This window comes from Etheostoma spectabile, unplaced genomic scaffold, assembly GCF_008692095.1.
Source record: "Etheostoma spectabile isolate EspeVRDwgs_2016 unplaced genomic scaffold, UIUC_Espe_1.0 scaffold00018250, whole genome shotgun sequence".
In the NCBI taxonomy this organism is placed as follows: domain Eukaryota; kingdom Metazoa; phylum Chordata; class Actinopteri; order Perciformes; family Percidae; genus Etheostoma; species Etheostoma spectabile.
In genome coordinates, this window is record NW_022604179.1 from 713186 (window position 1) to 728064 (window position 14879).

Consider the following 14879-nt stretch of genomic DNA (forward strand, 5'->3'; position numbering starts at 1 on the left):
TGGGTTTTGGCGCGAGACTTGTCTGACTCTCAGATTTGTGAGCTATCTGACTGAAACCCACCCTAATAACTGAAGAGCTCTTAATTGTATACTCCACCGGTTTCTGAACACGGAACCTGTCGAGGAACAGCGTTCAAACTATCTGGTAAATAAATCCATGTTGTTGTCGTCTTTTCTCTGAACCAAGATTAAAAAAAGTCACTGGTCGACTAACGTTAACGGGAGACTGCTGTAAACTGCACCGTTAGCAATATGTGGAGAACAACTGTCCTTTGTGGATTAGCTAGTGACCGTGGTTTATATAAATCTCTGAGTAGTGTACTAGCTAATACAATTTGTTATAAATTTGTATTAATTTTGAACTGTGTTTTGGTGTTTTATGTAGCTAAAGCACTTTGAATTGCATTGCTGCTGAACTGTGTTATAGCCTACACATAAAGTTGCCTTGCCTTACTCTATAATAACAGTCATTGCTGGTGAATGTGATAATGTTAACGTTACCATACGCTGAGATAGATTCTCCAACCTCCTGGTTGTATCCAGTGGGTTAATGTGAACATTTTAATGTCGTAATAAATGTTGGTAGCTCTAACGTTAGTTTAATAACTAGCTATACCTAGAACCCAATCAGTTAATAAGCAAACCTGAAACAAGTTTGATGTCCTCTCTGCAAGACACAGATGAGCCAGCTCGAAAAGCTTAAACTACTTTATAAATGTAACAGGTCATGTTCAGAATAAAACGGACTGTGTAAAAGTTTATTATTATGTGCAAGTTCACCACCATTAGCAAATTTAGATTAGATTAATCTAGCCCAAAGAATAATGGATGCTGAGGCGGAGAATAAATGTAATTGGAGTATTGATTAGATTAATTTAGAAAAGGGGAAGGACTAGATAAGCATGATCCTTCTTCCTACTATTGTTTGAACTAATTATTAATTTGTGTTCTGCATGTTCACCATTATTATTGATTGTTTTTTATTTTTACACACACACACTGTAATAAATAGTTAAATTAATAAACAAAATCTAAAGTTCATAGTAATCAGCTTTTTGAGATACTCTGTTGATCTTGATGTGTTGGTCTGTCTGTATCCTACTGTGTGGTTGATTAGACCAAACCTTCACCTTTAGGCAGTCTGATGGTGTGTGGACTTAATTAGAATGAATTGTGAGCTCTTGGCAACGTGCACTGCTCTCGGCTATCTGGAGGGAGACACCTATCACAAAGAAGCTGATTGCTTGGGTGAGTTTTAAGTTGAAGTTTTTTATACATATTCCTATGCTTTTCCTGCCTCCTCAGAGGGAAGGGGAATATTTTGTTATTAATTAAGAACAGCAACACTACTGTCCTTCTCTAACTGTTCTCTCTCTGTGTGCAGAAAGTGTAAAAGACCTGATCAGGTATTTACGCCATGAGGACGACACTCGGGACGTCCGCCAGCAGCTGGGTGCAGGCCAGATTGTCCAGAATGACCTTCTGCCTATTATCATCCAGCATGGACAAGACAAAGCCTTATTTGATGCCTGCATCAGGTATAAACCTTAAATTGAAACTTCTCTCTTGAACTTGAAATGTATGCTCATGAATATTTATAACATGAGGGTCATAGGATCTTATAAAGTGGATTTTTGATGCACCAATACCAATATTGTGATACATTATTGCCATGCTGGTACCAAATATTGTTTTATTAAACATGTCATCAGATTTACTGACTGTTTTTTCCTCAGGCTCATGGTCAACCTCACTCAGCCTGCAATGCTTTGCTTTGGTAAAGTCCCGGATGACCCAGTGTTTAGACATCACTTTTTGCAAGTGACGTCTCATTTACAAGCCTGTAAAGAGGTATTAGATCTCAGTCTAACAATAAGAAGTTATGCTATTACTCTAAAAACTAATTTACTTTTAAAATGTACCGTATTTAACAGTAAGTACTTTTTGTGTCCTCTGCTTTTATTTCCAGGCATTTGCCAGTGAAGCAGTGTTTGGCATTTTAAGTGAGACATTATACACGCTTCTACAATTGGTGAGTGTTTCACTGGTAAAAGAAAAACGTTGCATTCCCGTCACCGGCTTCCCAAACAGTTCTGTTTATCTGCGTGCTTCTTCCTGTTTGTCGTGACTCACCTTCTCTTTCAGGACTGGGAGCAGAGACAGGAGGAGGATAACCTGCTGATAGAGAGGATCCTGCTGCTGGTCAGAAATGTTCTTCATGTACCTGCCGACCCATGTGAAGAGAAGGTCAGACTTTAATGTGAATACCAATGTGATCATATAAGAGGCAGAGCTAAAGTTACAGTATTTGAGACTTTACCCTTCATCCTACCTGTACTTCTTCCCTAATCTGTGTTTCTCCTGTAGAAAGTAGATGATGATGCCAGCATCCATGATAGGCTGCTGTGGGCCATTCACATGAGTGGTTTTGATGACCTGATCAAGTTCCTGGCGTCGGCCCAGAGTGAGCAGCAGTGGAGTATGCATGTGTTGGAAATAATCTCCCTGATGTTCAGAGACCAGGTTAGACAGAAGAACCTTTTTAGATGAACACATAGGTTTCCAGCTGTTCTGTGTTTGAGCTCTTGTTCTTTCCCTGCAGACGCCAGAAGCTCTGGTGAGCGCCGGTCAGGCTCGAACAGCAGAAGAGAAGCACAGAGACACTCAGGAGCTGGAGGCACTGAGGGAGAAGGAGCTCGCAGCCAAACGCTCCCGTACATTACAAAGAGGAACCAGGTAATATCAAGTTTCTATAAAGTCACCACATTATTCCAACCAGAGCCAAAATGTTTCATTTTCCAACTTGGCCTGAAAAAGCCCCTCCATGTTAGTTACAGGTGTTTGTAGGTGTGAGACACACACTGAGCTGATGTGTCAGTTTGTTTAACAAAAGAAAAACACAGCAATTGTTCCACTGATAGTAATGGACCAGAACCACATCAAAACTTAATTTAACACTTTATATTACTGAGTAAAAGATAAAAACAGTTCTTCCGTTATAAAAAAACAAGTAATAAACACTAAAGGCTGAGAATGTCAGCCAAACTGCAGGCACTGGGAAGGTATAAGGGCAGCTCTTAGGCCAGTCTCTCTCTCTCTCTCTCTCTCTCTCACTCACACTCACACTCACACACACACACACACACACACACACACACACACACACACACGGTAGCTAGAGGACTTTCCTTTATTAATCTGTACATAGGCATTGAATCCTTCATTCAGGTGGCTGCATCCCCCTGCTGCTTTGGCCTCTGTCGATGTGTCCCGATCTGCACCACCACTCGTTCGTTTGCACTTCCTTGAGTTTGTCACTGCTGTAAATGCTCCAGACTGTATGCTTATCTCCATGTCCTCTGCTTTTCAGTGTGCCTACTTCTCTGCTGTTTTCTCCTTCAGTCCGTTTCTTCTCCGTGTTCCTCCCCTTCGTCAGAGTTCCTTTCTGCTTGTCTCTTCTCCATTGTTTCACATCCGTTTTCCATCAGTTCCTCATTAGTTCTCCACACCTGTCTTTACTCAGCCCATCAGTCCAGGCGGGCTGTGTAAAAGTCAAATTGAGGGGCTGCAATGTTGTCATAGTGGTGTATGTGTGTGTGTGTGTATGTATGTGTGTGTAACAGTTCATGCAGTTATTTTATAAAATGCACAGCAAACAGAATTAAAATAAACATGCATTCACTAAAATCCTTAAAAACACCCGTGCTATTAGTTAAATTAAAAAACACTGTAATGGCAATTCACATGGAACACTCAAGTTAGTGGCACACAGGGGTAATATATATATCGACATTCTTCACCTTTGACATGCGTGTGTGAATTTTATTCATATTCTTTCAGACACTCTCGCTTTGGAGGGTCCTACGTTGTTCAAGGCCTCAAGTCGATTGGGGACAAAGATGTGATTTATCACAGAAATGTTCACAATGTGAGTAGTGAGCTCCTGTAGTGATACCAAGCAATCTTGGTAAAGTGATGCTTGTATGTATTGAATATGAATCTGTTTTTTTAGTTCAAAAACTATACTCATGACATGGGCAAAGCAGTGAGACGTGTTCCCAAGAGGAATCGACAGGCTCGGGAATGTAAGGACAAACGTCGCTCGGCCTTAAATGTTCGACTCTTCCTGCGAGAGTTTTGTGTGGACTTCTTGGAGAACTGCTACAATCGCCTCATGTACCTTGTTAAGGTCAGCTGCTGTAACATTAGTGACTTAGTTAAAAAAAAAAAAAAAAAAAATCACTCTTTTTGTGTCTTGTTTGGTAGTATACAAATGGAAAATAGGACAGTTAATAGGACAGTTTTTATAAAACTATGTTGTGTAAAAATCCTTTGAAAGAAGATGTCTGATATGTTCTTTCTTAAGTTTCTGTCTACATTTGCGGACCAATTCTGTAAAAGTTTCACAAGGCTCGTTGGAATTACAATAGAGTCACTTTGTATTCCTTGTCTCCTCTACAGGAAAGTCTAATTCGAGAGCAAACTCAGCAACATGACGAGACGTACTACCTCTGGGCGCTCAGCTTCTTCATGGCTTTCAACCGTGGCAATGGTTTTCGTGCCGACTTAGTTTCTGAGACCATGTCCATCCGTGCTTTTCATTATATTGAGCGCAACATCACCAACTACTATGAAATGATGCTCACAGACCGCAAAGAGGCCACATCCTGGTCACGCAGGTAAGAGAATCATTAGGAAGCTGGTTAATAGAAAAATGTCAAATCTCTGCGTTGGTCCCAGACTTATATCACTTGTTCTTTCTAGAATGCACTTGGCACTAAAGGCGTACCAGGAGCTGCTGCTAACTGTAAATGAAATGGACCGCTCACAGGATGAAAGCATCCGTCAGAGTTGCAGCGTAATTAAAAGTAAGACGCTAACAAACATTGTTGACAAAACGTTTTTTTTCTGGGTAATGAAGTTCAGACAGACTGTGTACATTACTGCATAATGCATCTAGTATATGGATATGCTACACAGTTTTCAATCTTGTTCTAAGTCTGAATTATGGAAAAGGGGTTGCCTGTCGTTGTCCTACTTGCCTCATCTACTGTATTTACCCTCACTTTCTAGGCAACATATTTTACCTGATGGAATACAGGGAGATTTTTCTGACCTTGCTGAGGAAGTATGATGAAACCAGACAGCCCCAATCCTACCTCAAAGACTTGGTGGAGTCAACACATCTCTTCTTGCGCATGTTAGAGCGCTACTGCAAAGGTCGCAATAGCTTGATGGTTCAGGTATGTTCTTGTGCTAAATTTGAAGCGTGTGTAAATTCTTGCTATTAGTCCCTCTTATTATTACTATATTAGTCCCTGCTTAAAATATTCATATCTAACTCCATCAAATCTGCAGAAAAAGAGGGTTAGGCGAAAAAAGTCTCGAGGTCAAAAAAAGCTCTCGGCTGCAGAAACTAGTCCAGAGTCTTTGGCAGAGACTTGGAAGGTTGTGGAGGAAGAGCTGAAGGCTTCAGGGTTTCAGGTCAGTTTGAGAATCAACATCTACGGGGAGCAGAGGGCTCCCGAAATCAATGACAGCTTTTTTCTGGTACACAGTGGAAAGGGCCAAATTTACCAACACTGAACACCACCGTTTTGTCTTCTGTGGGCAGTTGTCAGAGTCTTTAACTGAAAGCATTGTGCCATTTGATGCCACATCTGACACTCCTCTTGAGGAACAGCGCACTGACGCCATGGTGCGGGTGCAGGATGCCCTGCTGATTCGACTGGGACCAGAAGCACTGGGGCTGCTGCGTGCTGCCAGGTCAGTGAGACTCAGCCATCGACCCCTCAGACTAATCACACTTGTTTAGCTATTAAAGTATTTACCATCTTCTTGGCCTTTCCAGGGAAGTGTGGCCAGAGGGTGATGTGTTCGGTTCAGCTGATGTGGAACCTGAGGAGGAACTGGAACTCCTGAAGCAGATCCTGTATGCCAACCTGCCAAGTAAGATTTTGTTTTTAATTTTTTTCTGAATGTACGTTTATGTATGTGAGCTTTCTGTATCAGAGCATCTATGCAGCATTCAAACCTTGCATTTCAGGGTCACCTCCTCCTGAGCCTGCTGCGGAGGATGATGATGATGATGATGCATTAGAGTTAGAAGAGGAAGAGTTGCAGTCCGTCCAGGTTTTCGAAAAAGAGTTCAACTTTCTAGACTTTATCAAGAGGTGAGGAAACCAGTTGTAGCAATAGTCTTGCATTGCCAGACCTTCTTTCACACCGCTGCGGAGGAGGGTCTGGCTAGTCCACACAGCATTCCAATTTGGGAGGGGAAACGTACTCTGGTTTATTGGCATTTCTTTAAACCAATCCCAATCGTCATGGGCGGTGCTAAGTTCCGCATAGAGCCATGTTGCTGCTGCACAATCGCCTCAGGAAGGAATTTGTTTTTGTGGAACTTTTACGTTTAAAAGTTGTTTTAGTCATGCAACAGAAAATTCAGATTGGACACATAGTCTAGCTAGCTGTCTGGATTTACCCTGCTGAGATCTGAGGAGCAGTTAACCATAGTCCTCGTAAATCGTCCGGAGTTTAAAATTCTGCACAAAGAAAGCTTAAGGTAATGGACATCAGAAAAGAAGGATACACTGCTTAATTTCCGGCGGCAACAGAGCAATCCCAGAAGTGGAAGGTTGTGGATATAGACTATAGTAACAACAACCTGCCACTGCATCCCGAAAAGTATTGTTGTGACCTTCCTAATGGGGCATGTTACCTTTCTCTTACCCCTCACAGGTTTTCCAACCCCAGTGTAGTGCGTCCATACCTCCTCTTATTAAAATCATACTCCAAAAACACACCTCACACAAACCACTGCATCGCTCGTATGCTGCATCGCTTGGCTGTCGACCTCAAAATGGACGCCCAGCTTTTCCAGTTGTCAGTCTTCAACCTTTTCAACAAGATCCTGAGTGACCCCGCTGCAGCTGCTTACAAGGTACAGTAATGACATAGGAAAACCATTTTTATATGTTGTCAAGCTAGCTGTTTTAGACACAGGAGCTTACTTTTATTTTCTCCTTCACAGGAACTGGTGACCTTTGCCAAGTTTGTTCTGAACCGTTTCTTTTCACTGGCAGCACAAAACAACAAGGCATATGTTGAACTGCTGTTCTGGAAAAATGTGGGAGCCGTGCGTGAGATGACTGAAGGCTACGGCAAAGACGGGTTGGTGCTTGTTTTTGCACGTCTACAATTGTGTGTCATGTTAAGCTGACCTTTGTTACCAAGTTACTGGTAAAAGACGTGGTTGTCTAAGACTATAGGACATTTATTGAAACATGGCAATTACACTTAATACAAAGTAGCAAAGTGTTCTGCTTTTGTAATGTTGTGTCTCGTTGTCCTTAATATGTCAGAGAGGGAAAGAAACCAACATGGACTGAAGAGGAGGAAGAGGAGTTGCGCAACCTCTATGAGGAGCACCGTCATTCTGAAGGTCTGTTTGTTGTATTATAAGTTACAAGATGCATTTTGCACACTATGTACTTATCTATATTCTTCCGTTGATTCTGTTGATTCTTGTGTTTAGCGCCAGATATAGTGGAGACTCTGCTGCCACTACTCAGCGACAGCACCCGCACTCGGCGCCAGGTTGTAATGCAGCTAGTGCACATGGGGCTTGTGGACAATGCTAAAGAACTGAAGAAACAGAAGTATGTACTCCAGACAGAATGAATAATATGTTAGTGCAGTAATCCAGTGAGGAATAGATTGCAGAATGGCTCAATACACTGCAATTCTTTTCCAAAAGGAAAGGAACCCGGATTGTTCTTTGGACTGAGGAGCAGGAGGAGGAGCTGCAGATGCTCCATGAGGAGTACAAAGACTCTGATGGTACCAAACACCATGACATCATTGTGTAGTGCATGAGAAGAAAATTAAGTAGCTTTTACCTCTGTCCTCATTTCCAGTCTCAGGAATGCTTCATGCGTTGTGTGGTGTTTTCACAGATGTGCTGGGTAACATCATGAAGAAGCTCACAGCCAAACGCTCCCGTGCGCGCGTGGTAGACAAGCTGCTCAGTATGGGCTTGGTGTCCGAGAGACGAGAGCTTTATAAGAAGAGGAGTCGCAGCACTAAAGGGACGAGCTCTGGAAAAGCAATGGTAAAGTTATTTCAGATGTACTTCCTATCTTTTACAATAAGACTATAAACCCGATTAAGAATGGGGGGGGCAAAAATAAATATACATCCTAAAAGAATCACATATATGACAAGTTATAGTTTAAGAAATGGTGTTGCTACACGTAAAGCTCCCTCTTTCTCTGCCGCAGACTGAAGAAGAGTTCCTAGAAGGACTAACACAAGGGTTAACAGATGATCCTGACGACAGAGATGAGGAAGATGATGAGTCTGAAGAGATGGAGGAAGATGAAGAGCAAGAAAGGGAAACATCACAAAATGGAGGAAGGAGTAGCCGAAGCTTGCACTCCACAGTAGAGAGGAGACCTGATGTAGGCACCCTGGTGTACGCTCTACAACAGGAAGGTGAGGCAAAGGCCTTCTGTGCTTTCTTTTGTTGGCTGTATATAAAATACCTGAAGACACATCTTTTTAGACAACCTTTAAACTAGCAGTATGGCTTAGTGTTCTATGTGTTGCTGTTTTTATTTGTTTTTACTGTAAAGCCCTTTGTGACCCCTCTTGTCAGTGAAAGGTGCTATATAAATAAAATGTACTTACTGTATATAGGTCATGTGATAATGTTTGTTAAGTCCTTGTTTAGTAAACCTTTTAAGACTACAGGAATAAATTATTCTTCTATTGTGTACTTTTTGGATTAGTTTCATGCTGTTGTTTTTTTACAGGCATGTCTGAACCCTTGTTGTGGTTACAGAAGTGTCTAAACAGAACAGCAAATGACCGTGAAGAAGATGGTAAGTGCAATTGTCCAACAAAAAAAAACTATTCATTTTGCATGTTATGTTTATACTCTATAGAGTGTTGAAGGGATGAAGTATTTTTGTAGCTGACCTGGAAGTTTACATTGCCCAACAAAATCAATGGGATTAGGGACCCAAAAAGGATCATGTTAGGCTTATCAACTATCAGCACCTGCCTTTTTAAGACTTCCAAGTTTGCAAGTTGGGTATTTAATGATTTTATGTTATCTGTCTGTATATCTGTTGACCACAAACCTTATATCAGGAGTCTAACCAAACAACCTAAATTAGAAAAAAACTTTGACTTTGAAATGAGGGAAACGGAAGTGCAAAAAAACTAACTCATTACCAGGTGTTAGGACCCTGCTTCATTCTATTGCAAGTCTCAGGGAAGTTACAGTATGTGCAAGAAAACCTATTGGGATTAGTGCCTGATAATGAAATTGTTGTGGTTATTCACAAGGTTTCTCCCAGGATGTGCCACTAGTTCCTCTGACAGAGGCAAATGAAGAAGCCATGGACAACAAGAGCTTCCTGAGACTGCTGCGCAAACTGGGAATTCGAGCACCTGCAAATGAACAGGTGTGGCTTTTATGTGTTGTTTTAATATCAAATGAGTAATTTTACCTCATTCTAAGTAAATCCCTTTGATCTGCTCTTTGTGCTTTTATTTGAGACTGTGTTGGAGTTCTTCATTTTGATTGCAAAATAACACTGCAAAAAAAATGTAATAGAAAAATAATTAAATACCTAATGTCTAAAATACATTTTTTTTTTTTTTTTTTACTAATCGGTAACTAGGAGACCTTTTGGAGGATTTCAGCAAAGATCAGTGTATCCCAGCTCCAGAGTGCAGCTGCAGCTCTCAGTCCAAGAGAGGAGGAACCTAAAGGCAGCGAGGAGCAAGACGGCTCCACAAGTCCAACTGGAGAATCACAGGAGACGGAGGAGGTCTCAGGGGAACAGAGAGCTCAGGTTCTGAGAACTCTGCTGCTGAAACGCAAGAGGAAACACCACTCATCAGAGCATACAGGTATGTGTGGGTGCTATCGATTCTGCACCTTGTTTCATATGACAGCAGTTAATTACAGCTCTGTCACGTAGTAAGTGTTAAGTTACATGGCTGCTAGAATAGCTTGCTTTGGCTAATCTAGCAGGAAAAAGGAAATGTCTATGCTTCAATTTCCTTAGAATATAACAGAAATCTACTGCATCCACTTTGCAATGGCAACGTTCTCACAATCAAGTGTTCTGCAACTGGAGAAGCAGCACTATAATTGTGATTAATTGTTTCACTCTTGTTTTGCATCTCAAAATGGTGAATATAAGAACCTTAAAAATCATAAACATATCCAGGTTAAAAAAAAAAAAAAAAACTGATACTTATAATAAGATTCCTCCGTTATGCCAGTTCAAATAACTTGGAAGCGACATGTGCACTACACCGCCAGCAATACCGATGGGACACTGCATGCTTTCATCTACTGCTAATCAAAGATGAGTCAAGGATTGAGATGACTTTGTTCTTGTTATTCCAACTTTTTTGTTGTATTTAGCTCCTGTGTCAGATTTCACTCCGGCTGAGGATACAGACCGTACGTATGAAAGGTGACTCATTCATTGTTTTTTTGTAAATCAGTTAAGCCAAACCACAGCTGAGAAGTGTCTATTTTTAATTCTGAACAACACTTAATTCTTCATCTATTTCTTTTCACATCAGGTCCCAGGAGACGATCTTAACTAAAAGAAGCAGAGTGTTGGACGATGATGAGGAGAATGGTATACCAATGTTTTTTATTCATACTGTGTTTATGTGTGTGTGTATATTATTGTTTCAATATGTTAATTGAATTATAACTGGGCACCCAGCAAGAAAACTAAAGGTTAAAAGTATGTTTTCACTCCTTAGTTCACGCTAAGCTTAACATCTGTGCTACAGCAATCTATCACCAATAACAAGCCTCTGACAACAGTGGTGTGTCATGACTAAACTGCAACATTTAAGCTCACACATTACTGTCTTTACAGAGGATGAGTCCACCACTGCAATGGATATGGAAACCAGCGTTGATGCAGATTCAGACAGGGAGGATATCTCTGCTCCTGTGAAGCGTAGGCGGAAGATGGTCTTAATTGATGAAGAGGACGATGAGGATTAGTGACTTTCTTTAATGGACTTTAAAAACTGCAGACAGGGGAGACATAAAAGGCCCTCTCTTTGCTCAGGGGGGGAGGTCTGTTGTCCAGCCAGTGGAAACTCTATTAATGGAATAGCAAACAATCCAAAGAAGCAGGCCCTTAGACCGGCCCCTGTGGATACATAGATCACATAAGCAATTTCATTTGGACATCTCCTCAGTAAGCTTGATTGGTGCCTTTTATGTAGTTTATCACTGTTTGATAAAATTGCAGCTGCATTTGTACTTTTTGGTCATTTCCAATGCTTTGGGTTTCAGAGTAAAATTAATTTCTACTCAAGAATAAAAGCACTCTTGTCAAAAAAATTGGCTCACTTGCAGCTTTTGTCATGTCACGTTGTTGCATTGCATCATTTTAAACACTAGAGGGCACTCATATGTTGAACTATCGCCTCTGAATTATTTGAATACCTGTATGTAGAAAATGTACTTTGTACGCTTGACTAAATTGTATACCCCTAACATTGAGTTTTTGAACAAAACTTTTAGTATTGTACCTCTGTAGTGAAGGAGGACAGGCTGAATGAAATTGGGAACAGATTAAAATTTTAGTCTGTCAATATTTGTATTAAACTTATGCAAACAACACAAACAAATGCTTTTTGATTGAGTTTTCTTCAACACAGGGATCATGCGTATGCATGGAGTCGCTGCCTGTAGTCCACATTTTGCAGCTGTGTCGGAGGTGGGCTCTTGTCCCCACATCTGGACCATGTTAGTAACTTCCTGTCACATCATCTGCTCTGCCCCCCAGGCAACAGAGCCACAAGCAGACCTGAGAAACCACAGACCATGTGGTAAGCATGTGAGCACAATGGTGGCTTGGTGTAGTTTATAAAACAAAAGATTAAAGGTACATCACTTCCTTTGCATAGATAACTGTCCCAATATATCTCCATGTGTTTAAAAAACAGGTTCGGACAGTTTGTGTATTGAATATACAGGGATGACTCATTGTTTTGAAACCAGAATATAAAAGACTGCAACAGATGCTATATACAGTCATTAAATCATGCAAACTTTCAGTAAATGGAAGCCATGCTTTTCTTGGTGAAAAATAACTCCAGATCTTTTTTTATTTAAAAGCTGCAGAATGTTACAGAAATCACTCTTGAATTTTTAAGTTGTAACATTTTCCTCAGCAATGACCTCTTTACTATCACTTCAAAAATATTACCTTGGTTGAAAATATGCCTAAGAAAACCTATTTTATCCATATCTCAACCTCACAGATACCTAGCCGCAGACTATTGTTGCTGCCTATCCACAAAAGGGTTATTGTTAAAGTTAAGGTTGTAGAAGGTCTTTAGTGATTCTCCTGCTGTATGTCACCTTGGGGCACAGTCTAATTTAGGTAAATTATCAGGGAAATGTACTTGTCTGTTTAGCTGGGGGGAGAAAAAACGACCTGATTTGTTTGTCACATGTTTTTCCTCCAGAACTTGCTCGTATTTAACTCAGCTTCATGTCGCAACACAACAAGACACATATAAGCCATGTCAAAGTAATAATCTGTCATGTTTATGATGGACTCAGTCCAGTCAAACCTGACTGATCATACAATGATCTCTACATGTAAATGTTGACTGTGAACACCCTGCACCTGGTAAACAATGAACACCTGTGGCTGTAGTTGCTGAACTGTTAATGTGGTGGTCATGAAGTCAATGGGCGTGACTATAAATAAATAAATAAACACACACACACACACACACACACACACACACACACACACACACAACCACCCCTCCCCTCTCCCACTTTGAATGTACCAACACAGTCCATAGGGTTCTATCTATGTCATTGGTCGTTACTCTCTAAACAGAAAAATCATAACCCTTTTCAGTGAATGTGTGAATACAAAAAGGGGAAGAGAATGTGATATCCCGTAAGATGTACAACCTGACTGTATTTATCATGTCTGTACCACTTCCTAAAAAAGACAGCCTTTAAAAAGGGTTTAAAATGTTAATGTTTTAAAGGTTAAATTACTATTGTGTTATAGGTCAGTTATGAGCCATTAATTAAGAAAAAGTTTAGGATGTCAGGTTGAAGAATGTGTATGCATAGCCTGTGTATTTAATTATTTTTTGAATAGTCAGAAAACACAGTAAATCAACCCCACAACAGTAAAACCCAGGTAACATAAATGCAAACCCAAAACATGAAGAGATACAGCAAGTGTGGGGGTCTTTGATCCGTCTCTCTTTCAGTTAAGGGGTCCTTGGCTTAAAAAAAAGCGTTGAAGAACCCTGCTTAAACTGTACTTAATTAATGTGGGCCAATTAAGGTTAGCTAGCTGTTGTCATTTGATTTTGAGCCCCCCCCCCCTTCCCTCCGGGCTTTAACGGCCCAACTGACGACGCTGGATGGAGATAGGGAGGGGGATTGCCTCGGAGGGAAAACCTTTTTCTTCTTTGTTTTTTTAAGTGCCGTTTCCTTCAGCTGCGAGAAAAGGAGAAGGGAGGTGTGTGAGGGAGGATGGTTAAGATTTTCCAAGAGGAGGAGGTGGACTTGAAGTAGTTTGGTGTGGAGTCTCCGACGGGAACTTCAACGGTTAATTTAGATACAAAGTTGGGTGACTGACGGAGGAACCGCGGAGAATGGAAACTAGCCTCCTCACATCTGTGGTCACAGCTAGGTTCGCGTTTTAAAATATTTGCATGAGGCCGGGATAGGAAAAAACTATGCCGTTGCTGGCGGTGCAGTGCAAGCCTGTGTGTTTAAAAAGAGTTTAGGCAACAACAACAAAAACCTGTTTTCCCTGCTATACTCTACTGCCGCTTTTTTTGTCAGCGAATGGTGGTTGGCGTTTTTTCCGTTTGGCAGGACGGATTGTCAAGGAGAAGTTAACCTTGCTGCCGAACACACAGGCACATCGGTAAGTTTTTAAAATCACTTTTAACGAAAGAAAACTCATCTTTTGTGTTTTTAACCCCGAGATTTATTTGTTTGTTAGTTCTCTGCCAGTGGGCATATGAATTGAGTTAACTCTATCGTTGAAAACAATAGCCGCATACTTTATTAGGCTACCGATGATGATTGATTGTAGTTGAGGGGTTCCACCTCAGATCCTGACTGACCAGTTAACCTACGTTACCCGAGCCTACAGCTGGACACGTTTGGAATAACCGGCCGGGCTAACGTGCTGCCTTCATGGCTGCTCCCCTTTTTAAACATTTTACACTTGATGCACATCATGCAATTGATCCTTTTAGCCTTTGATGACAACGAGATAATGATCCAGGATTATAAAGGCTTTATTTGTGTGCATTAAACCAAACATTTAGACAAAAAAAAAAAAAACAGTACTGTGATTTAAACAATACTGGCTAACAACTCTAGGTTTTAAGTTAATTATGTGAAAGTTGTTCTTGTGGAAGATGGCAAGTGGCCTGCAGCTCCTTACAAAAAATGAATACTGTTTTGTTTAATTTGAAACCAGTTATATGGAATGTGTAACAGATTGACAAACTATGAACACTTCAAATCTAAGAAACAGAACTTGTATTACTTTATTTTGTATCACCCAGTGTAGTAAAATAATAATAATAATACAAAATAATCAAGAAATAAACCCATAGTGGCTATGCATAAACATATGCAATAAAGACTCAATGGAAACATCCTTCATCTTATAAGGCAAACATGTCATGTCCCTTTATGGCCCACGTAGTGTGTGCAAGAAGCCTTGGCCCTGCAGTTCTGCTCTGTGATCCAGGGTGGAATGGCCTCTTTGGTTTTTGTGCCGTGGTATGACAGCCCACAGGTCCTGTCTTTACTGCGGAGT

General features: G+C 40.8%; 3 protein-coding genes across 7 annotated transcripts in view; 2 read left to right on the forward strand and 1 right to left on the reverse strand.

Annotated features, from left to right (window-relative positions):
• Window positions 1-11459, forward strand: LOC116679838 (protein timeless homolog). 3 transcript variants are annotated; one of them, XM_032509312.1, is made up of 30 exons: window positions 1-145; window positions 1113-1248; window positions 1385-1538; window positions 1737-1851; window positions 1970-2032; window positions 2146-2247; window positions 2368-2523; window positions 2603-2736; window positions 3841-3928; window positions 4013-4189; window positions 4462-4679; window positions 4765-4868; window positions 5074-5243; window positions 5359-5484; window positions 5615-5766; window positions 5852-5949; window positions 6047-6173; window positions 6742-6943; window positions 7034-7173; window positions 7365-7444; window positions 7538-7661; window positions 7760-7842; window positions 7959-8113; window positions 8283-8496; window positions 8817-8885; window positions 9355-9473; window positions 9693-9924; window positions 10448-10499; window positions 10612-10670; window positions 10920-11459. In XM_032509312.1, exons 2-30 carry the CDS (start codon window positions 1167-1169, stop codon window positions 11048-11050), a joined length of 3726 nt encoding a protein of 1241 aa, XP_032365203.1. In that variant the 5' UTR covers window positions 1-145; window positions 1113-1166; the 3' UTR covers window positions 11051-11459. The 3 variants fall into 3 exon arrangements, with proteins under 3 accessions (XP_032365203.1, XP_032365205.1, XP_032365204.1); XM_032509314.1 differs by having other exon boundaries at window positions 1118-1248; XM_032509313.1 differs by having other exon boundaries at window positions 1137-1248.
• The window catches only part of LOC116679839 (matrix metalloproteinase-19), a 19554-nt gene continuing 15564 nt past the window's right edge, over window positions 10890-14879 (reverse strand). Inside the window, exons 10-11 of the transcript XR_004329519.1 lie at window positions 13034-13036; window positions 10890-10896 (exon numbers count right to left, since the gene is read on the reverse strand). The gene's annotated coding sequence lies outside the window, so the exon portion shown is untranslated. The remainder of the gene's footprint in view (window positions 10897-13033; window positions 13037-14879) is intronic.
• LOC116679840 (transmembrane protein 198) overlaps window positions 13427-14879 on the forward strand; it is a 12628-nt gene continuing 11175 nt past the window's right edge. For 2 of the 3 annotated variants that reach the window (XM_032509317.1, XM_032509318.1), the window contains exon 1: window positions 13427-13970. The gene's annotated coding sequence lies outside the window, so the exon portion shown is untranslated. The remainder of the gene's footprint in view (window positions 13971-14879) is intronic. The other variant, XM_032509316.1, reaches the window with a different exon arrangement.

What these genes read in the sequence shown, in the direction of transcription:
- LOC116679838 (XM_032509312.1), top strand. Translation starts at nt 1,167, where the DNA reads ATGAATTGTGAGCTCTTGGCAACGTGCACTGCTCTCGGCTATCTGGAG. An exon ending in CCCTGATGTTCAGAGACCAG is followed by an intron (nt 2,524 to 2,602) that starts GTTAGACAGAAG and finishes CTTTCCCTGCAG; the next exon opens with ACGCCAGAAGCTCTGGTGAG. An exon ending in GTACGCTCTACAACAGGAAG is followed by an intron (nt 8,497 to 8,816) that starts GTGAGGCAAAGG and finishes GTTTTTTTACAG; the next exon opens with GCATGTCTGAACCCTTGTTG.